Genomic DNA, 21,792 nt, shown 5'->3' on the forward strand with positions numbered 1-21,792 from the left:
AATATATCATACAACATTGGATAAAGCCAGGTTCAAAATGAATGGTTCATTTTTTTATAGATACAATTACATATATTCTGAAGACAGGTGAATATGATAACAAATATATGATAAAAAATATAGATATCACCATACAACTTCCCCAGTTGATTAATGTCAGGGCAATTCTTTTTCGTAATACAAGTTTTATGCAAATATCATATGCTAATGAGGCATTATCTTATGCTAGCTTTTGGTGAACTTAGTAAAACTCTACAGAAGCAGAAGACGAAATAGTAAAATAAACACCTAAATGTGTATTTAGGATGTTTTCTTTCCACCAAAACCAAGTTTTTTCTCATAGTGTCTCACCTTAAAACACAATTGCAGCTCTGGCTTCAGAAACCCCTGACCTTTGTCCTATGGGACCATGAGTTCCACGAGGGACACCGGCTTGCCCTTTCAAAATATAGTGACCAGACTGATACAATCAGATATGAATTAGAAATAGTGATGAAAAGATAATTTTAATAACAGGTTTTTCAGAATTAGAAACCACATTTTTCATCTTGATGTATCGTGTAGATATTCATACTGATATTAATGTGTTTACTGCTCTCCAGTGGTCACTGATTACTTCAGATTTATATTGTTTGATAGCAAATGGCACATTTATACGGATAATCAGCATGTCCTTCTTTATTATTGTTACTGGGGGATGTTGTTGGTGTTTCCGGTGGTGGAATGTAACTAAGTAGGCGTACGTTTACTCAAGTGCTGGACCAAATCCGAGGTACTTTGATCTGAGGGGCCAGTTTGGTCACTGTAATCTGAAAGTATTCACCGGAGGTGTGCCTTTTTTAAACTCAGTGCGCAGATGCGGATGTGACGCAGTTAGTTCGGGGGGGGCTGTGTTCGCTTGTGTTTCGTTTCTAGTGGATAACCCGGCCAACCTGTGGGACAGGCATGTGGAATAGCCGTTAATGTCCACGAGAGTGGCAATTTAGCAAGATAATTCTGGGAAAAAACATTGGTAAATTGGTTTAATACCACCTCGGGTTTATGCTGAATTTCACCTCTGCGTGGAACTGAGTCGGTAATCATCGGAGCAGCGGCAGAAGGTAACGTTAGCTAGCGCGTGTGGTCGCCATTGTTTTTGAGCAGGCGGAGAGCGTGGCCTTCGGCTAATTCTCCATGTTTAACCAATTAAATACATGTTACGGTACATGCACACACAAAACAGATATATTGTGTATTTGAGTCGAATAGTTGTCTATTAAAAAGTATGTCTATATATTAAATTAATATTTAGTGGTGATTGACTGTGGGTAGATCAAGCTAACGCGACACAGACTAATCCGCGCATATCATTTAGTTCAAGCGGAAAACAGTGCGTCCTCCGCTGGTGTCAGACAACGTGTAGCGTTAATCATCATAGTAAGGTTTTATAGACTTATTGGCCCCAATGAAAGGTGCCCGGTTAGAAAATAACTGCTCTGTGTCTAGTTAACGGACACGGTTAAATACAACGCGGGTATTGTTCCGCTATAACGGTAATACTATAACGCAAAGTCCGTCCTCTGTGCAGATAAGGTTGACACCACTGAACAGGACGTGGTCGGTCATGTTTTAAAAGAGATTGCAGGAGGCCGGTGCTTGGCGCGCGAACAGGCGCTCGTGTGACCAGCGTGACGCTATTGTACCTGCTGAGCTCACGTGACCAACCGATATGTTTTCTAGCCCCTCGTCCACAAGTGCAGTGGTGGAAGAAGTATTGAGATTCTTTACTTAAATAACGGTGCTAGTACCGCATTATGAAAATACTCCACTGCAAGTTAAAACAAATATCCTGCATTCCAATCCTTACTAAAGTAAAAGTATTATCAGCTAAATGTACTCAAATAATATTAACATTATTGATTGTGCTTTAAAATGTTCCATGTCAGCGTTTTACTATTATATACGAAGTTTCTGGATTAATATTACTGCTGCATGACTGTGTAAGCTGCATTTTAACTCCTTTATTAACTGTAATCTGCAGCAGCGCATCATATTCTACACGATACTCCGATGTTTGTAGCATTGCTGTCCTGTGAGAGCCTCTGATCTGTAGAAAGGCAGCCATCATGAGCTCAGAAGATCTCTCTGAGAAAGTGAAAAGGTCTGAAACCAGTAGTAATGTGTAAGAAGGGTGTTTGTGAGAATTGTAAATTGCTTTGGACGAAAGGGATCTGTATTTAAACAGCACAAATGTAATGTTTATTAGGCTGAAGGTGGGGAGAGGGTCACAATTATTTCCTGTAATAATTAATGAATCAGATTAGTACATTTTCCCAATGCTTGTTTTTCTGTATTAATACCAGGGGATTACAATTTTGCTTGAAAAATGACTAGAGAGTACATTTTGTAAATTAACTTATTGATTAATGGACTAATTTATGCACATTTTCCCAACAGGCAAATGTCGCACCATTCCTCCTCCCGTAGTTCGTCCCGGGCCACCGACTGTAAAGTGTATGTCGGCGACTTGGGCAACGGTGCCGCCAAAGGGGAGCTGGAGCGAGCGTTCAGTTATTATGGCCCCCTGAGGACCGTCTGGGTGGCCAGGAACCCACCCGGGTTCGCCTTTGTGGAGTTTGAGGATCCCAGAGATGCAGAAGATGCAGTGAAAGGCATGGATGGAAAGTAAGTTGATATCCTGTAACATTGTCCTGAAATATTTCAGCAGTCCTCTGTTTTGTAAAATAGATGAAGCACAAAAAATAAAAAAACTTTACAAAAATGACCCACTGCTGTATAATGTACAAATCCCATCTACAAAAGTGTATGTGTAGCCCTTGAAGGGATAGTTTGCATGTTCTTAAGTGGGGTTGCATGAAGTACTTATCCATATTACTACCTACAGTAGATATTTCAGACACTTAAAAAAGAAATATCAGTGTATTAGAAATATAGAATATTTTCACCGCTTTACCTGACTGAAGGCATTGTTTAAGCTCTCGTTAAAGCCACCATCCCTTTTGTAACAGACAAAAGGAACACAAATATGATAGGACTCTAGAGGACAACGGTGTAATATTGTTCAGGGTTTCTGTCCCTGCAGCCTCCCTCACTGACCGTTTCTTCTCCTTAGGCTCCTCTGTGGCTCACGTGTTCGAGTGGAGTTGTCAACCGGCCTCTCCAGGAAGGGCCGCGGGCGCCCCAGCCGACGCCAGTTCGACCCCAGCGATCGGTGTTACCAGTGCGGGGACCGGGGCCACTATGCCTACGACTGCTACCGCTTTAGCAAGCGAGGAGGCCGTCGCAGCAGGTGAGGATTTACTGTCCGTTTTGCATGTGGTTGTGGCTGAAGCGATGCACGTTGACACTAGTCCCGCTCATCCTTCTTGTCCCATCAAAAGACGGGAGAGAATAAGAGATGTTTGTGTGTTTCCCTTCCAGGTCTCGCTCCCATTCCCGATCTCGCTCCAGGTCTCGTGGACGCCGTTATCGCTCTCGTTCCCGTTCTCGCTCCCACAGCCGCAGCCGGTAAGTCAGCACCGAAACACAGACACTCAGTGACTTTTTATTTGACATTTTTGGCACGTGGTGCATCAAATAAAATTGATGTGAGCTACAGGGGATCCAACCACATTAAATCAGAATATTATCTAAATCGATCGTTCTCACTGCACATAAAAATCCCGGCCCTGGTTTACAAAACTGTAATTGCGCCCACTAACATCACAAGACTCTATTCACATGCACACAATTGTTTAAACCTTGAATAATAAATGATATGCTGTGTCATGTTTATTCATGGGAGCCAGGTCAACAGATGAGCCTTTTTATACTTTTTTGTTCTTTTCTCAGGAGCCGTCGTCGATCTCCATCCTATTCCAGACGCAGGAGCAGGTAACAATATAATTAGTTGATCTATAAGTAACTGTTATGGTACTACAGTGCTTTTGGTATTGTTGGAGATACACTGTATGTGACAGCGTTGTTTATCCGGTTCTGCGGCAGAAGGGCAGTACCGATGATCAGTACATTCCCTCTGGGATCACTTAACTACGAGCGCGGTGTGCTTGTCGTTTTTTTCACCCCCACTCTGGTCGTTGGATGGCTCAAGTGTTGCCATCGTTTCCACCAGAGCTGTAATTAAATCCGCTGTGCTTCCTGTCATGATAGGTCCGGCTCCCCGGCCCGCTCCAAGTCCAGGACTCCAGTGAGAAGGTAGGTCGTGTGCGCAGCAGGCTTTCACGCCGCAGCTGACACGCAGCTTGTTTCTGAAACTCATCATTGTTGTCGTCGCAAAGCTGGAGACGCGACTGCAGAGTGAGACGTGGAAAGTACAACAGTTCTGCTTTGGGATGTTCTCTGTTGAAACATATTTTTGGTCAGGACGTGGGCCTAAAAATTACGATTCTCTGTGTTGATTGTTAGAAAATACAGAAGAACTCAGTAAAAATAAATTTAGTTTCACTCTGGTGAAAAAACACTGCGTCTACAACAAACCACAAAGAATTTGGATTTGTCGCCCTGAATCGACAGGACAGTGACAACATAGGCAACCATATAACCATATACCGGTAAGTGCTGTGAAGAGGAATTTAGTTTCCAGAGCTCTAAAAGAAGATCTCATTCTACTGCACAATGTTGGATCGACCGATCGGGGATTGCACGTTGAGATTTGGGAGTTGTGCACGTCTGCAAGCTCGTGCAATCTACCCATAACACCCATCTCTGCTTCGGTTTGCAAAGATGTTCATATGTATTTCTGCAGAAGCATAATTCCAGCTTCCTCATCCAACAGCGGAGCACGTAAATGTTTTCTCCCCCCTCCCCTCCTCCAGTCGTTCCAGGTCTCGGTCTCGGTCCGCCTCTGCGCCCAGAAGGCGCTCCGCCCCCCGTTCCCGATCACGATCCCCGGCGGCCAATCACAAGAGGAGCAGGTAAACCCCCATTCTAGATGTCTCTCGTTCACTGAAACAGGCTTGTTTTAATACATTTCTAGTGCTTAGTCCTGCCAGCTGTCAGTGTTTTACCAAGACATTTTAGACGCATGTAGCACCTCAGCAGTAAGAAGCTCCAGTAAGGTCTAGATCCAACCACTCTAGATTTTGTAGATATCAAAGTTCAGACCACAACTATGTTCCCGTTCCAGGAGAGGGTCAGTTAAGTTCTTTACAGAAGTAGGTGCTCCATCCTAGTCAGGGAGTGACTGTTTCAGTAGACCCTCCTTCCACCCGAGAGCGCCATGCTGCCGCCAGACAACTGCCACGAGACGGACGAGCGACGAGACCCCCTTCGCCGCTGAGAGATCTGCGTCTTCTGCCTCTGCTGCTGGACAGCAGTGGAGTGGGGGAGGGGTAGAGGACAGTGACCCGGGCCCACTGTCCGGTGTAGGGAAGTAATGAGTAGAAGAAAGATTAGACCCCTCTCTCTATCGTGTGCTCCCTTTTCCACCTCTTGACGGCTCTGCGCTGGTTAACGCTGTGCAGCTCTTTTCTCAGTCTGACTGGATCTTGAAAACGGAGCATGCGAGAGAGACACTCAGCTTATGAACTGTTGAGCCTGTTAGCAGCTAAAAACCAGTGAGATGCACCCATATCCTCTGTACCCTTTCCTTTAGATCTCACCCACCATAGGTGTAGCTTCAGTCTACAGGAAATGAATTCAGGGCTTTCAGAGCAAGAGGGACAATTGTATTTATTGGTTTGACGAGTGTTAAATAAAGACTGTCTAAGTAGGGCTGGGCGATTATTCAATATGATCATTTATTTGTTACCGCTATGAAATTGAGATATCGCAATAAATCGTCTAAATTGATAATAACGAGCACATACTGACTCAAATTTACCTGAGAATCTGGTCAAACTATTAACTTAATCTGAACAATCTGTATTTGTGTGAATGCGTTTAAACATAGTCGATGTATAGCTGGAAACTGTTTTCTTCTTCATATTTTCACTTGAAACTTTTAGTTCTTAATGAAATTACTTTTTAATTCACATAGGAGTATACAAAGGCTTTACCAAATGTTTATTTCATATAGTCTACTTATTTATTACCAGAAAACATGCTGTTTTGTGATGTACATCGTTATCGAGACCTTTATCGCCATAGAATATTTTGGCCATATCGCCCAGCCCTAGGTCAGAGGTACTATTGTAAATGTTTTTACGTTTTTCTTAAATTTAAATGCCCTCTGCTGAATTTGGCTATTTCAAGTGAACTCTCCAGAGAGACATTAGCTGACATCAGACAAAAATAATAATAATACGACACCATTGGTGTGATATTTTTTTTTAAGTTAAGCATCTTTGCAGCACAGTTTTGTTTATTTTTCATATTTTCTTTAAAGCGTGTGGTGGGAGCTGAGCACTGCACTGACACCACAGCTGACACCAGGCCCAGGGTCTGCCAGCTGGCGGTGTGTACGTCCTGCGGGAGGGTGACTAAGCGCTGACCTGAGATCAGCCTTCGCCTGCATCCGGTGTTAGACAGCGAGAAAGAGGTCGACCTACCGACCGAACCCTCCCACGCAGTGAATGGGCGACCCCGTCTGTTCGACCGACGCACACGCTCAGACGAGATCCGTCCTCGCACACATACAGTAGCTCTGCTAGAGTCACCCAGCCAGCCAGCCAGCCAGCCTTCAGACGTACCAGAGGGCCGACCCACACAGATCAGAGCTCGACCACTACGTTTAAAATCCATTACCTACCTACCAGACCCCCCTACCTACCAGAGTTCTTCGGCCTCTGTCTTAGCTTCTGAAAGTGAGAGAAAGAGAGCTGGCGAGAGTGATCAGTCTTCAAGAGCCTTCGCAGCGCAGTGTCTCTCCGAGTTGTAGTCATCCGTCCTACAGTCCTTTCATCCTTCGCTTCTCTGTACTTGTTGTTTCTGCCACTGTCTCCAAAGGTAACCAAAAATCAAACCCCCTGACAAGCTCATGTAGTTCTGGGATTATAACTGGTGATTGTCGAGCTAAAGTTGAGCCTTTTTAACAAGCATGCTCAGAGTGTGAGTGAGTGAGTGAGTGAGTGTGTGTGTGAGTGTGTGTGTGTGTGTGGATGAGTGAGTTATCTCTTTGTCAGATATGTTTTTATTCTTCTTGTGCCATCCATGTTTGCAGCATCGTTACTGTTTTAGGCTTCTCTACCAGTACAGTGGAAACCGCTTATGTTGGATCAGAAGCTCGGGACCCAATCATTCCTATGCAGTAGCTGCTTAGATCATTTGCTTATAGTAACCAAGAAGTCCGCTTTCATTTGACATACTCTGTATTGGGACGTACTAAATCTTTTTCTGGCATACTAAGTACTATATTAGTATGGGTATTGGAACGCACAGCAGGTTTTCCTCGGGCTACGTTGCGTAGTCTAAACGCACAAATAGAAACGGTCGTGGCTGCTAGCGATGGAGACGGAAAATTAATGTGCACGTTAAAGCCTCCCCTAACACTGCATTGTGAGAGTCAGTCAAATGAATCTGTGTGTTTATGTAATATATATTAAGAAAGGAAAAAAAATATTATAATAATAATCACCCACTTGGTGATCCAAATTGACCCGGAGGGACCTGATCACTTTTAAGAGGTTTCCACTGTACGTATTTCAGTTCTCAAACTTGGTACAATAATAATGATGGCTTTTAAATATGCTGTTGGTATAGAACAGTTTCTATTCAACTTTTTGTTTGTGTTTGTAGACGGAAGGGTTAAGCAGTAACTATGCCAACAGTCTGTTGTAGTTAGTTATTGTAGTGTTTGGGGTTTTTTTGCCCTAGGAGTTCAATTATGTATTTAGCTTTCTCACCGTAGACAGTTATTTCTTCTTTGAAATGCAAAGATTAGTTGCCTAAAGACGGCGTTAAAAAGATCTGTGGTTCTTGGCATGAACCTTTTTTTTTTTTAGAGAGGCCAAAAGAGGTTTTCAGCACCCATCCAGTCAGGGACTCTTAGAAGGTGTTTACTGTGTCAAGATGTTGAGTAATGTGGTGTTTGTGTGTGTGTGTGTGTGTGTTGCTCTTCATTCCTCCCCTGCAGCGAGCTAACCCCTCTCCCTTTCTGTTTCAGTCGCTCCCGTTCAGCAAGTCAACACCGAAGCCCTGCGCCAGTGAAGAGTGAAGAAGACTAGTTAGTTTAACAGACAGACCCCCCCCCGCACCCTGTCTGCTTTTACAGCCCTACAGCAGCTTTTTTTTTTTTTACCTGTCCGTCTAGTCCCAGTTTTTTTTAGTTTCCTTTCTTTCCCAGGACTGTAGTTTTCGTGCAGCCTCAGATTGTTGAAGATTTAGTCAATATAGCAGACAGAAATCTGTTTCCATTTGATAAAGATTGTTTCCGGTGTTTCTGCTGCTGCATGTCTCATTTTTTTACATTTTGAAGTTTCGTAGCATGTGTAAGAAGAAACACCCGCGTTAGGGCAATGCCCAATGTTGCTGTTGACTTTGAGCAGCGATTAGAGCGGCTTGTACAGCACACTTTCAGTGGAAGACGGGCCCAGTCGATGCACTTCTCGAGGGTGACGACGCTGCGTCGAAAAACTTTTTAATCCCTAAAATTTCTAAACCTCAAAATATGTTTTTCCCCCATTGAGAATCCTATTTTTTTTTGTTTCGCGCTCCAATTTGATTGAGTTCAAATGCTGTTATCAGTCGCTACTCGGCATAAGGAGGTAGTTGCTGGCCCGCATGCCTTTAAATGTGTCACATTCCTACAGTTTGTTGTTTCTGTGCTGCACTGCCCCTTGATGAGTCTGTTCACCGTGTGCTGAATAGATTTCCCCCATGTGTTGGTCTCCGATTTGTTCCAATGTCTTTTTAATTTTAAGATATTATACAGTGCTGAAGTTTGATTTCTGTACGGGCTGCTTTAACAGTTGTGTTATGTTCCTGGTTATATGGTGTGGCAGTTTCATTTTTGAATAAACCTCTTCAACATACCTGTCTTAATTTTTTTAAGTCTATTTTGCGTAATTTAAAAGAAATACTGTATTTATTCTCATTTCTTTTGATATGTTCTGTGAAAGATGTCATGGTATCAGCAGTTTTTCGTTAGATATTTTTACAGTGGTGTACTAGCTCATCTGCATTTCTAAAGAGTGCACATTTTGAAACTGCAGGCGTAAACACGGCATTACAAACTTAAAATACATGTCTTTGGTGACTGTTTACTGCAAAACAGCTCTATAACTGACTTTAACAAATTACTAACGCTGAAAGTTTAAGAATCTCTTTTATTGGGATATGGTATGTTTTATTGTTCTCTGCACGTACACAGAAATGGACATCCAGCTAAAAAGAGGAAAACAAAGCTGGACAAAAGTATAACATTGAACTACTGTGTACAGACAGAAATAACTCACATTTAATTTGAATTTAAAAAAGTGTCAATATTCAATCAATTTAAACTAACACACAACTCATCACAATACAATGTGGGATACAATTGTAAATATATATCCTACACACTACACAGTAATCTTTGCATGTACATAATCATCCATTCATGTCTATTTCTTTGCACTATTTATATTGTTTGTTCTTGTTTTATAGTTGGTCATTGGTGCTCTATCTATAGATGTATTTATTTATATTTATAATAAATCAGATTCTGAATGTTTCCATCTTCTATGGTTCTAAATGTAAAGCTCGTGAACGCGTACCGCACCCTTATTGGCTGGTACTCAAGTCAACAGATAGATCGACGGCTGCTTGAGCCAATCACAGCCCGCGTTACCGCTGTACTGGGCGTGGATACAAGAGCCTCGTTTTTCTTGACTTTTCCGTCCATTTCAGTTTAGCGTCACTACCACCATCCTTTTTAACCGGGACAACATGGCTACTGCAGCGAGCCGTTACTACAGCGAGGACGGCAGGGCAACGAAACGACAGAAAACCGACGGAATGGCCACGGTGAGTCGTATGCGCGCGAGCCGCAGTGGAAGATTAGTATAAATTACCGAACGAACGCGTTCGTTCGTGGTTCAATTCATTCAGATGCGCGTTTGGCAAAAAATAGTGTCACGGCGGGTCACAGGTCATTTTTGAAGGTTTTATCGTGTTTTACCAGCTTTGTCACGTAGTTACACAACCGGGCCTGTCTAAGATGCATCCAGAAACACACTCTGCACATGTACCCGTGCTGGGCTGTCCTGAGAGGGATCGTTTGATCGGTTGCTCCGACTGGGCCTCGCCTGAGCCCCGCTTTGTTCTGCTACACGGTATCAGTTAGCAACATGCTAGCTGTGAGCTAACCGTCTGATAATGGGACTGTCCCAGCGTCCGAGCAGCCGCTAGATCACGCGGGGTAACATTTTAGTGTTACTGTAACGCCACGTGTAGGTTTAATAAAAAACATTAATTTTCAGTAGGATAAAAGTTTATTAAATTAAACATTTAAATAATGCACGGCGATTAGCTGCCCCTTCCCCCAGCGGCAACCAGAGGTTAATTAGCATGCTTTGAGGTAAATTCAGGACAAACAATAAGCAACAGCATCTATTTGCCCTGTAGTCTCTCTGAATTGTTTCGGGCAACTGTTACTCGTGCAAAGGATGCGTTACACACCATCCAGAGGTGGACAAAGTATTCTGATTCTCTACTTGAGTAAAAGTAACGTTGCTAATACCACACTGCGAAAATACTAATACAAACAAGCAAAAGTCCTGCATTAAGTATACTCGGCACAATGTGCTTTAAGTGTTAAAAGTAGAACTCATAATGTAGTCAAATGGTGCCATTGTTTTACTACTATGGTGTTTTTAGGATTAGTGTTAATGCTGCCTTGTGTATGTAGCAAGTTGAACTACTACTGCTCAGAAAATACGTAGTCCTAGGGTAAAGAAAAGCAAAGAGAAGTGTCGTGAATTAAAACATTTACCGCCTGACGCTTAGTGGAGTTAGTTTCATAAAATGGAAATATTCAACAACAAATTCCAGATGTTTGTACTTCAGTAAATGTACTCGTGTACACATAAACACCCCATAATACATATGCACAGAATGGTACAGCAATATGGTCGTTTGCTACAAAATACTAGTACGGTATGGTTTATTCTATATATCACTACTGTAAACTAGGGCTACAGCTAACCATTATTTCCATTATTAATGAATCGGTCCAATCAATTTCTAGATACGTAATTTGGTCTATTTTTGCATTAAAAAAATACCGTTTAATCTGTAATCGATTAGGCAACTAATCAAAACAAAGTGAGTCAAAACAACGATGACACCGGGTGTTTTCATAAAGAAATGTTATCTTATACCTGTATTTTTCCACTATTATATCGAGTATTGATTCACATTTTTATAGTTGCATGTTTTTCTTTTCATACATTTTGTGGTAGCATTGTTGGCAGGAGGTGTGTGTGTGTGTGTGTGTGTGTGTGTGGGGGTGTGGGTGGGGGTGGGGGTGGGGGTGGGTGGGGGGGGGGGGTAAATATTCACACTGAACAAGTCCGCTAATTCTCTGTTTTCTTCTCAGGGATATGAAGACCCACACAAGACCCTTCCATCCGTTGTGGTGCACGTCCGGGGGCTGGTGGACGGCGTTACTGAGGCGGACCTGGTGGAGGCCTTGCAAGAATTCGGAGCAATCAGGTAGAGGAAGAGAGCAGCTCCACTTGTGTGGAAAATGTGTTCGATTCTAGCACAGCACAAATCATGTTGGGTTTAGGGGTTTGGCAACTTTTAACCTTTTTAACTGCAAGATATGAAGTTACAGGTAAAATTGTGACACACCTCAATGTTGAGTTCACAGCATCGGTCCCTTCATTGAACCACTTCTTGTTTTGTTTTTTTAAAGCTATGTGGTGGTGATGCCCAAGAAGCGCCAGGCACTGGTGGAGTACGAAGACATGAACGGAGCGTCCACAGCCGTGACCTATGCTGCAGACAACCAAGTATACATCGCCGGCCACCCGGCCTTCATCAACTACTCCACGAGCCAGAAGATCTCTAGGCCGGGAGACTCCGATGACTCCCGAAGTGTCAACAATGTTCTTCTGCTCACCATCATGAACCCCATCTACCCCATCACCTCGGTAAATGCACACATTTCAACTAGATTTGTGGAGCTTCATCGCATTTTGTGACTATATGTTTTTAAGTCCCACACAATAGTGGCACCAGTGTGAGGGCTGCTTCTTGGGACCTGGGTGTTGAAGTCTCAGCACTGTTGGCATTAAACAGAAGCCTGTGTGCAAAAGTCAGCTGGCTAATGTTTTTAGTTATGGCGTGTAATGTCTTACCCTACTCCTCTGCCGCTCCTCTGCAGACTGCTAGCAGAATTTGAGGTGCTGAAATATTTAATAACATGACTACACTTGTGTCTGTCAACGGCTTGGTATGAGCAGCGCGCACACACACACACACAGGGCTGCCAACATGAAGCAAACCCCTGCTTTTCTCTGGCTGATATTGTGGTCTATCACAGGGCTGCAATCATTTTCATTGTTGATTAATCATCTGATTGTATCAGAAAATCGTTAGCTTTGTTAGACGGGTGCGTCCATAATTCTTATTATCAGCTTTGATACAAATTAGGATTCTGAATTTTGGTTGGTGAAAACCAGGCTTGAACTTTTGGTACAACGAGCCGTTATCGCTCCTCCGAGGTTGTTGCTCCATATATATTCTAAATGTGTGCACAGTCTTTATACCTTTTGTTATAGTTTGCATGTTAAACCAAGATCAGATTTACACATGCTACAGTGTTATGTTAACTTTTTAATTTTAACATTTGCCCCTGTGTTGTATGTATATTGTTTGTTTTTTCTAAACCCGGTATATTTTCACAGGACGTCCTCTACACCATCTGCAACAACTGCGGGCCTGTCCAGAGAATCGTCATCTTCAGGAAGAACGGCGTCCAGGCGATGGTTGAATATCCTTTTTCGCGGGTGCTATCTGACAGGCGGCACAATCTGATAGTTGACTCCCAGTATTTTGAACAAACGGTTGTCGCTGTAGTTTTATTGGAGAGAACGTGTCTGCTGTGTTGGTTCAGTTTGAAACCCCCGTTCTCTGGTACAAACCTGCTCTAAAACATGTCATAATGAACTGGTGATTGGCTGGCGGTGTCTGTCACTCATCAGGAAGCACATGCACATGCATACTAAAAACACCTGCACACTGCTCCTCAGTTGAAAAAGTACCCTTTTGTGGTTTTTGGTTGTCTAAATCCATCATTCCTGTCATGAAGATATGCTGCTACTCCCCCGTCTTGTCCTTAACTCCCGTCATTACGTTCGACTCCGTGCAAAGCGCCCAGCGGGCCAAGGCGTCCCTGAACGGAGCAGACATCTACTCTGGCTGCTGCACGCTGAAGATCGAGTACGCCAAGGTACAGCTGCAAAGCACCCCCGTGTTCATCGATGAGATGGGCGTGGTGGACACAGAACAACACAAACACCTGCACAGTAACATGCCAAAGCCCTGCTGGGAATGTTGCCTTTCTGGGTTGACGTAATGCCTCACAACTAGATTCACACATGCTTTACACAGCTTATTGCTTCCAAACACTTCATTTTCATATCCGATCCTTGTGTTACTGTCTCAATGTGTGTGTAAATAACCATACATATTTTGTTGAACCGTTAGTTTGTATCTTCATGCTTGTATTCATATCAATGATGTCCCCTCAGCCCACTCGTCTGAATGTGTTCAAGAATGACCAGGACACCTGGGACTACACAAACCCCAACCTCGGCGGGCCAGGTAACACATCCACACACTCCCAAACGACAAGCCTGACGTTGAGCATCCTTGCTGCTACTGTGGGGAGTTTCAGCAACACTCTTCAGTGATAATGCTACTAAATAGATTTAAATTGTGTCCAATATGCTGACATGTAGTGTTTTTTTTTTTTTGGGAAGAACTTGCGTGGCATTATGACTGAAGTGTTGCTCTTGGTCTCACTTTAACACTTGTCGGTAACACACTGCGGTCAGGGTTTGGGGAAGGCAGGGGCGCCATGACAATAATATTCAGGTTCGATTGCTCAAAACAATCCAGCTGTTTAAAGCTCAGTGTTTAAGAGCTTTGCAGTGTGGCAGGAATGGCAGGAAGACATTTGCAGACATAACGGTGACATTAAACCAACGTAAACTGTTACTCAAGGTGTAACTGCTGTCTGGAAACACTACTTTTCTTTATAGCTTCAGGCTAGCGTTCTTTTTGTTTTGTTCTAAACACAAAACCAATGTAGCGACGGACTGCAGAATGGAATCTCCTGTAAACCGGTTTCAGCTCCTTCATATCTCTCGACATTGTCTTAGCTGCAAGTCACTGCCAGTAAGTAAATGTATTCTTTTTTTAATTTATTTGAAACGTTGCAGTAAGAGTAGGGGAGTGTCAAATATTCATTCTCTGCAAAGGATTGAAGGTTTTGCTCCAGGGCAGCAGAGTCTGTTGAGCATCCTGTCTGCATATTCCAGTCAGTGTTCTTTTAACCAGCGTTTGCTCTTCCTGCCTTCCTGACCACACCTCTAAACGTTGCATTAAGTTCAAAATGTTAGCAATGTTACTAGTCTTTTTTTATTTTTATTTTTTTAAGTCACAGTCACTGGAGACACATTTCCTTGCCACCAAGACTGATCCTGGTCTTTTCCACTGTCCTCTAACTTCTGCCTTTTTAAATTCTGCCATTTTAGTTGTTTTTCAACTTGACCAACAACATGCTAAAGTCTAGCACGTATCAAAAATGAGTTTGAGATAAAACAAAGTGGCTCTGACACCAAACCTTATTTTGAAATGTGATTTGTCTGAGAAGTGAGAACAGAGGCAAGGACCAGCGTTGGTAAACAGAACATCTGCAACGTCATGTAACTCTTATCTCCTCCTGATAAATCGGTGCTATCAGCAAGTCCAACAACAACAAAAAACACGCACAGGAGGGAGAGGCCGATACATGCTGACAACATCACCACCATCTCAAGTATCCACTTCTTCAGTGAGGACACAGCCACTATCATACAGAGGGCCACATGTCCCCCGAGACACGAGGGGACAAACTACAAGACACCACCCATTCACCATGCCGATGTAGGACTGATATACCACTCATTCCTCGTCTCCGCATTCCAGCACAAGGGCCACGAAGAGCCACTTCTAGAGGGTGGTGGTGATGGTGGTGGTGGGGGGGGTTTGGGCACTGAGCTACACTTGGGCCCTTCCCCCTGTTTTTTTTTTCGAGACACAAGCGAATGACACATTGAAAGCAGGCCAAAGCTTGCATCTGCAACCCCCCCACCCAACGGAGACTGATACCAGAGAAGACACAGCATCCACCCAGTCAGAAGGTAGAGACTGACATCTCAGTACAACCAACTGACTGCATACTGATACTAACCAGTCGACATTTGCAAAAAGCCTCGGCCCTTCCTGTACGAAACAAAACCCCATTCAAGCAGCACACTCTCTCTCTGACACTCGCTGGCGACCAACTGATCCAATAGATGACTCACACGCCCGAATCAAGCTGTAGCCAGCCTCACTGGAGTCAACACAAGACAACTGATGAAGACGAGACACTGCTGACAACACCATCAAGCACACTCAGGCCCATCTTTTGGTTTTATGTGTTTCTTCCCGAGTTAAATTCAGCTTTTCTCTCTTGCTCTTTCTCCTCATCCCTTCATCTTTTTCTCCCTCTGATTTTCTTCCTACATGCATCCCTGTTTAGCTATCCCTTCTCTTCTTTTTTGGAGTGCAGTTTTTTTTTTTTTCTTCTTTATTCTAAAGTCTAGAACCTGTGTAACGCCTTCCATGTGATGCAGGTTTGGCTATGTGCGGCTAAGAGGAGCCAGCTTCCCAACTGAACTGTGCTCTATGGCAGCCTCACGGCCTACCAGTGGGCGCTAAGCGGACTATTCCAAAAAAAGGGACAAAAAGGAAGAAAGCCCAGCCAAACGGCCGACCGACCAGCCCACCAATGGGGCGTTTCAGCTTGATAAAACCAGGGAGTCGATCCTGAGGTGGAGAGTTGTTTCCCCCAAAAGAGGAAATGGATAAAGAGTGTGGGATGGATGGAATGAAATGAGTGGTGGAACTGCTGCAGCAAATATCTTCCTCCCCACTGTTTGTAAGCATGCAGTAAGTAAATCGAGCCCCTCCCCGGGGAACATACCTGCACAGCACCACATGACCCCAAAGCCCCAGCACCCAACATCGCCACACAAGGCTGACATGACTCCATTCCTCCCCCCCTCTCTCATACAGGCTTAATCTTTCTCTTTCTGGAAGAGGGTGTTGGTTGGGGTTCAGTCGGAGCCTGCGTTTTCTAATGTCACTCAAACCTGCTGTTTGTCTGTTCACTATGTCATGTCTCAGGAATATCATCTCTACACGGTTCCCCGAACTATTCTTTGGGGATGAGCTCATGCTTTTTAATGCGGGGGAATGGGTGTGAACTTGATATGATGTAGGATGTGCTTTGGGCAAAGACCAACCCTGTTCATCCACCAAAGCTTACAAAAGAAGCTTGTTGCCAAATCACTTTTACATTCTGGTTGCTCACCCGCTGAGGTACCAAGCCAGCCACATATTCAATACAATTATTTTAAATCCTGAAACGCTTCCCAAGTGAGCACACAGACTGCACCGTCCCGACATTCTAACCGGGGTGATGTTACATTTGCCCGGGGGTCAAACAAAAAGAAGATGTACTTTGTTGATTCTGATTGTGTGCGACTATTGTTTACCTGTACAGATGGTGATGGAGATGGCAATGGGAGCAATCCAGGTGTGTGTGAGCGTACAACCTTTTACAATTTTTTTTTAGCCATTTGTGATTTCCTAGATCAGCGTCCACATCCGTGTTTGCCATTTCCCCCTGTTCCACTTTATATTCTACAAGTTCAGTTATTGATTATGGTGTGTTTTTAAAAGGGACCGTAAAACTAGTTTAGTTTGTACAAAGCAGAAGTAGTGGTCATATCTTCCATGGTTGATGGTGGAAATAAATGGCTTCGTTGACGGCTCTATACATGCAAGATGACTCAATCTTGCAATGCATGTTTTTGTCTCAAATACGAAGTCCTTTTAATTCACGCATGCATATATACAAAGCACAGAATTACTCCACTGTATCTTAACATAGACAATAGTTTACTGCTATATTACTGTTTATAGTAATATAGCATATTACTATAATATACAGCTATATTATTCAGCACCTTTTTTTAGTAAAGTTACCTTGACAAATTCTTTATCTACTTCCTGGTGTGCAGTCTGCCAGCTCGTTGGTGTCCAAGTGTTGTCTTGTTCTCGTGTAGAGATTTACAGCCAGTGTTTTTTCTCTTATCACATCTGTCGCTTTTTTTTCTGCCTTTTCCTTCCCTCTTATTTTGTCTTCCTGTTCTCAGAGGATGTCAATGCAAACCCCAACAAGCGCCAGAGACAGCCTGCTCTGCTGGGCGACCACCCTCCAGAGTACGGTAAGAACAGGCTCTGAAACAAACAACTGTGCCTTTGTCTGCTATACTCTGAAAGTTTAAAGGACTACTTCTTTTACCTTAAGTCTGTGTGGATTATTAAACTTTTGCTGTATAAATTGGTCCTCCATACATTTTCAGCTGTGACTAAACATATTGTGAGCAAATCTTTTCCTCCAAGTAGTTGACCTCTCCTTGTGTTATCTGTTCCCTCATTCATCAGGCGGCGGCTACCATGGCTACGACGAGAGCTACGGTTCCCCGCCCTACGAGGGTCGCCGCATGGGTCCACCAATGAGAGGGCGCGGCGGCAGAAGCTACGGGCCGAGCTACGGGCCCCCTCCCCCTCCCCCCGGCGAGTACGGCGGTCACGCCGAGTCTCCAGTTGTCATGTTGTACGGCTTGGAGCCCGTCAAGATGAACGCCGACCGCGTCTTCAATATCTTCTGCCTTTACGGCAACGTAGAGCGGGTCAGTATCTCCACAGTAGACGTGTCTTCTTGCCCCAAGCCGTGATCTCAAACCCAACCATTGTGTCTCTCCAAATGAATGTTTAATGTCTCTTTAAGGGCACCGGTCAACCCTGTCTTCTGTCGCTCTCCACAGGTGAAGTTCATGAAGAGTAAGCCCGGGGCGGCCATGGTGGAAATGGGAGACTGCTATGCAGTGGACCGCGCCATCACTCACCTGAACAACAACTTTCTCTTCGGACAGAGACTGAATGTGTGGTGAGTCCCTCCCGGCCAGTCCCAAGAACAATTCTGTTGTCCAGAAGGTGTAAGCCATGCTGTCTAGAACACGATGCCTCAAGCTGTCTTGTGATCGTATACAACCCCTTTGTTAGGGCATGATATATGTCGATGCTCCAGCCTCTACCGGTGTCTATCCTTGACTGTCTGATCCTCCTTCCCCGCAGCGTGTCCAAGCAGCAAGCCATCGTCCCCGGTCAGTGCTATGAGCTGGACGACGGCTCGAGCAGTTTCAAAGACTTCCACGGCTCCAGGAACAACCGGTTCACCTCGCCGGAGCAGGCGGCCAAGAACCGCATCCAGCACCCGAGCAACGTGTTGCACTTCTTCAACGCCCAGCCAGACGTCACGCCAGAGATTTTCAATCAGGTCTGTAGAAGGAGCTAATGTGCACGTTAGCCAATGAAAGTATCCTTAGAGAAATGTATAGCGCTGTGCTGCACGCAGTCCCCAATAATAAACGTTGTGTTCTTTGCAGATTTGTGATGAGCTCGGTGTCAAGAGCCCCGTCAACGTCAAAATGTTCACAGGAAAGAGTAAGCTGCTTTGATTCTGCTCATTGGGATGTGTTTTTAAGTTTAGAACTCTGAACATGTTAAAGATTATAGCTCACGTCAAATGTGGCCGCTGTTACATCCGACAAAAGGGTCAAAGCCTTAAAAATAACTAATTAGTAGCCGAGCTCGGCGTAGACAAACATTTGAAACGGGGCAACAATGTATCACGCTCAGTCCACTTAACGCTGCACATGGATACTTTCCTGTATCTGGAATGTGGTGTAATTGTGACTCCTAACCACCAGGCGGCGCAGCCCCCAGCGACCGCAGTGCCTCGGGTCTGCTGGAGTGGGAGTCGATCAACGATGCCATGGAGGCGCTGGCCCTGATGAACCACTTCCAGATGAAAAATGCAGGTACGGGTAAGACACCAAAACTGTTCCCATGATCCTGATTCAACTCTTAACTGAAATTCGAGTAACAGACTGTGCAGTGACAGGCCTTCACATTCACCAGATAGATTAGATCTAACAGCTGTGACGGTGGATGAAGAAGCACTCAGACTTAGTTTGAGGGTAGAAGTAGCTCAGTGTAACCCGCAGGATGCCTATGGTCTGTACTATTTGTACATTTTAAGGTGAAGTGCATCAATGTTACCTTTCGAGGGTGAAATACAGAGGTTAATCTATGTATTGTACTTAAGTAAAAGTTATTTAGTTGGAATCAATCTTGTACTAGTTCTACTGTTTACTTACTGACTCAAACGGGTTAGTGGAGTGACTTTGGCGGTAGCAGATTTATACTGAGCACGCGTTCTATAAAGTATATGAATAATCCATCTGACAGGTGATGTTTCTTGTAGCCTAATCCTTTGTGTCTCTCCTCTCTCTCCAGCCGGTCCTTACCCGTACACCCTCAAACTGTGCTTCTCCACCGTTCAGCACGCTAACTGAGTGGCCCGTCGTAGCCAGTGAGAGACGATTGGCCCACCATTCCCACGTCCACATGTACTTAGACCATGACTGCTTGTATCACGCCCGGAGAAATCCCATTTTCAAAAACGCCTCAAAATACTGTGAAACCGTTTTCACAATGCAATTGATCCCTAAAGTGTAGGCTCCTCATATTTGGTATAGTAAGCAGATCTAATGAATGCTAACAGGCGTCACAAAGTATTGATATTTATGCCCCAGATGTGGTTTCTAGAGTATCAGTACCTGTCTTCAATATTAAGTTGTCCTTTTTACTTTTTGTATTCTGCTTCTACAGTAACCTGAGATGTGAGAAAGCGTATTTGAGTGATTTGGTTTTATGCTCGGGTGGTTCAGTGGCAGTGGACAACATGGTTTTGTAAAAGAGTTTTATTATTATAGCTCACTTTTTCTTTGTGTTATTTTAATTGATGCCTATTCAGTTCTGCGTTTCCGTGTCAGATATTCAGATGGAGAATTGTTTTGTTCTAAGAAAATAAAAAAATCAACTTAATATTGTGTTTATTCTGCCGTCCTCCTGGACGGGTTTCCTGTTCTGTCGATGTTTCTGGGATGTTTTGAGTTTTCAGACGGCTTCCCAGCACCGACCGTAAAACAAACTACAGTTTAGTTCATCAGGAGAAGAGCGTGGTGTTGATCTGACCTGGTAGGAGCAGTAGGAGCAGCGCTGGCTAACTGTAGGAATAATAGACTGCCGGGTGATGACAAGAATCTGGACCATTGGAGCTGCCGTCTGTTCTTGAACGTGCACAATGTTATGATATACCTTTTTAAATACTTTGATAAAATACTATTGTAATTTTATTACCAAAGAAATGAAGGACCGTGAGCTTCTTAATCTGATAGTAAGTTAGTGTTTACACTCGGCCCTCTACAGGCGTTCACCCTGCAGCGTCACTACAACTTTGAAGTCTATAAACCTCAACTTTAATGTTTTATGGCGGAATCAAACCTCACTATATCAAATAAGCCATCACTGCCAAAGACTCTGGATGTGGACTTAAGGAAATAGATTTTGAATGCATGAATGGAACTTGGAACACTGAACTGGCTGAAACAATGTGTTGAATCCCTCCGCCAGTATGTGGCCTATATTCTCTCTCGAACCATAGTTAAGAGATGGCTGGGATTGAATTTGTTTTGAAATGTGATTACAGAGTCACCTGATTTCCTCTTGAGCTGTCTAAATGCCAGACTGGGGTCTACTTCTTTTGTAAATCATTTTACAACCACAACTTCACACCTCATAATACACCGTTCTGGAGCAACAGATATGTACTTCCTAAAAGAAGATGTCTTCTGGATGAAGAGGAATATTTGGTATATAATAGGCCCGTTAGACGTGTGACCTCAGTGATCTTTGACTGCAACCACAATCAATTTAAATCTCTTCTAACACACGTAAAGGGTGTGGACTTTTTGTTTCTCATGATTGCTTTATTATTTGTATCCTTTTGAACCAAAAATAATCCCGGTTGGAGTAAGCCAGGATTCCAGTCCATAGATTTCACTTTCTCGTCTTCTTTTAAAGAGCCAGTTCCTCAAAGGTTCCTGATTGATGTCTTTCAGTCTTTGGTTTTCCTCCCCGAGGTCATTACAGTCCCTTTGTAATCTCTCAATCTTTTCCTTGCATGGTCTGTTGTCACACTGTTGTTGTTCGTCCTCAGCATGAGCCACTGATGACCGTACGGGGAGGACCTCCTCTGCATCTCGCTCCTTCATCTCCGCCCCCGGATCATCAGATTTGGTGCCGACAATGATAGAAGAGAGTTTCGGTCCAACAAGTTAGAAAAGACGTCAGTGAAATGTGTGATATCATTTCTGCAAACTGGCCGAACCCTCTCCTCCCCTAAACTACTGCTGAGCACCCTTCAGACTGTAAATGAACCGTTCCTTTAACTATGACGCACTACAACCTCAGTTCCCAAAAAGTTGGGATGCTGTGTGAAACAAAAACAAAGTGCATCAGTCTGAACATTGTCTCTGTACTGTATTCAGCTGAAAATAGGTGCAGAATGATTATTAAATCATTTATTCAGATCTAAGGCAGCATCCCAACAGTTAGTGTCACTCATCAAGGTTACCAAGCAAACCATGTCAGAGCAATTATGTAAGGATATGATTTATGGCTAAAAATACAAGAGTTAAT

The 21,792-nt window shown here is 43.8% G+C and overlaps 2 protein-coding genes across 6 annotated transcripts; both read left to right on the forward strand.

Moving 5' to 3' along the window:
• The first annotated feature begins 886 nt into the window (after positions 1-886).
• srsf7a (serine and arginine rich splicing factor 7a) lies at positions 887-8,909 on the forward strand. Of its 4 annotated transcripts, XR_013767232.1 has the most exons (10): positions 887-1,100; positions 2,021-2,140; positions 2,437-2,664; positions 3,113-3,289; positions 3,421-3,507; positions 3,832-3,873; positions 4,150-4,194; positions 4,815-4,913; positions 6,326-6,885; positions 8,042-8,909. XR_013767232.1 is itself a non-coding variant. In XM_079166592.1 (9 exons), the coding sequence occupies exons 2-9, from the start codon at positions 2,106-2,108 to the stop codon at positions 6,417-6,419; spliced, it is 807 nt and encodes a 268-aa protein (XP_079022718.1). In that variant the 5' UTR covers positions 887-1,100; positions 2,021-2,105; the 3' UTR covers positions 6,420-8,909. The 4 variants fall into 4 exon arrangements, 3 of the variants coding, with proteins under 3 accessions (XP_079022718.1, XP_079022719.1, XP_079022720.1); XM_079166592.1 differs by having other exon boundaries at positions 6,326-8,909; XM_079166593.1 differs by lacking the exon at positions 6,326-6,885.
• Positions 8,910-9,777: 868 nt separating this feature from the next.
• Positions 9,778-20,487, forward strand: LOC306701305 (heterogeneous nuclear ribonucleoprotein L-like). 2 transcript variants are annotated; one of them, XM_079166579.1, is made up of 14 exons: positions 9,778-9,882; positions 11,456-11,571; positions 11,777-12,014; positions 12,771-12,856; positions 13,219-13,315; positions 13,617-13,689; positions 16,682-16,714; positions 17,337-17,408; positions 17,629-17,876; positions 18,012-18,133; positions 18,322-18,523; positions 18,633-18,690; positions 18,957-19,073; positions 19,546-20,487. In XM_079166579.1, exons 1-14 carry the CDS (start codon positions 9,805-9,807, stop codon positions 19,602-19,604), a joined length of 1,599 nt encoding a protein of 532 aa, XP_079022705.1. In that variant the 5' UTR covers positions 9,778-9,804; the 3' UTR covers positions 19,605-20,487. The 2 variants fall into 2 exon arrangements, with proteins under 2 accessions (XP_079022705.1, XP_079022704.1); XM_079166578.1 differs by having other exon boundaries at positions 9,781-9,882; positions 18,957-19,067; positions 19,546-20,483.
• The last annotated feature ends 1,305 nt before the right edge of the window (positions 20,488-21,792 follow it).

This window comes from Pholis gunnellus (assembly GCF_910591455.1).
Source record: "Pholis gunnellus genome assembly, chromosome: 9".
NCBI classification, from domain to species: Eukaryota; Metazoa; Chordata; class Actinopteri; order Perciformes; family Pholidae; genus Pholis; species Pholis gunnellus.

What these genes read in the sequence shown, in the direction of transcription:
- srsf7a (XM_079166592.1), top strand. Translation starts at nt 2,106, where the DNA reads ATGAGCTCAGAAGATCTCTCTGAGAAAGTGAAAAG. An exon ending in GTGAAAGGCATGGATGGAAA is followed by an intron (nt 2,665 to 3,112) that starts GTAAGTTGATAT and finishes TCTTCTCCTTAG; the next exon opens with GCTCCTCTGTGGCTCACGTG. An exon ending in TATTCCAGACGCAGGAGCAG is followed by an intron (nt 3,874 to 4,149) that starts GTAACAATATAA and finishes CTGTCATGATAG; the next exon opens with GTCCGGCTCCCCGGCCCGCT.
- LOC306701305 (XM_079166579.1), top strand. Translation starts at nt 9,805, where the DNA reads ATGGCTACTGCAGCGAGCCGTTACTACAGCGAGGACGGCAGGGCAACG. An exon ending in GGCGTCCAGGCGATGGTTGA is followed by an intron (nt 12,857 to 13,218) that starts ATATCCTTTTTC and finishes TCCCGTCATTAC; the next exon opens with GTTCGACTCCGTGCAAAGCG. An exon ending in CCCCAACCTCGGCGGGCCAG is followed by an intron (nt 13,690 to 16,681) that starts GTAACACATCCA and finishes TTACCTGTACAG; the next exon opens with ATGGTGATGGAGATGGCAAT.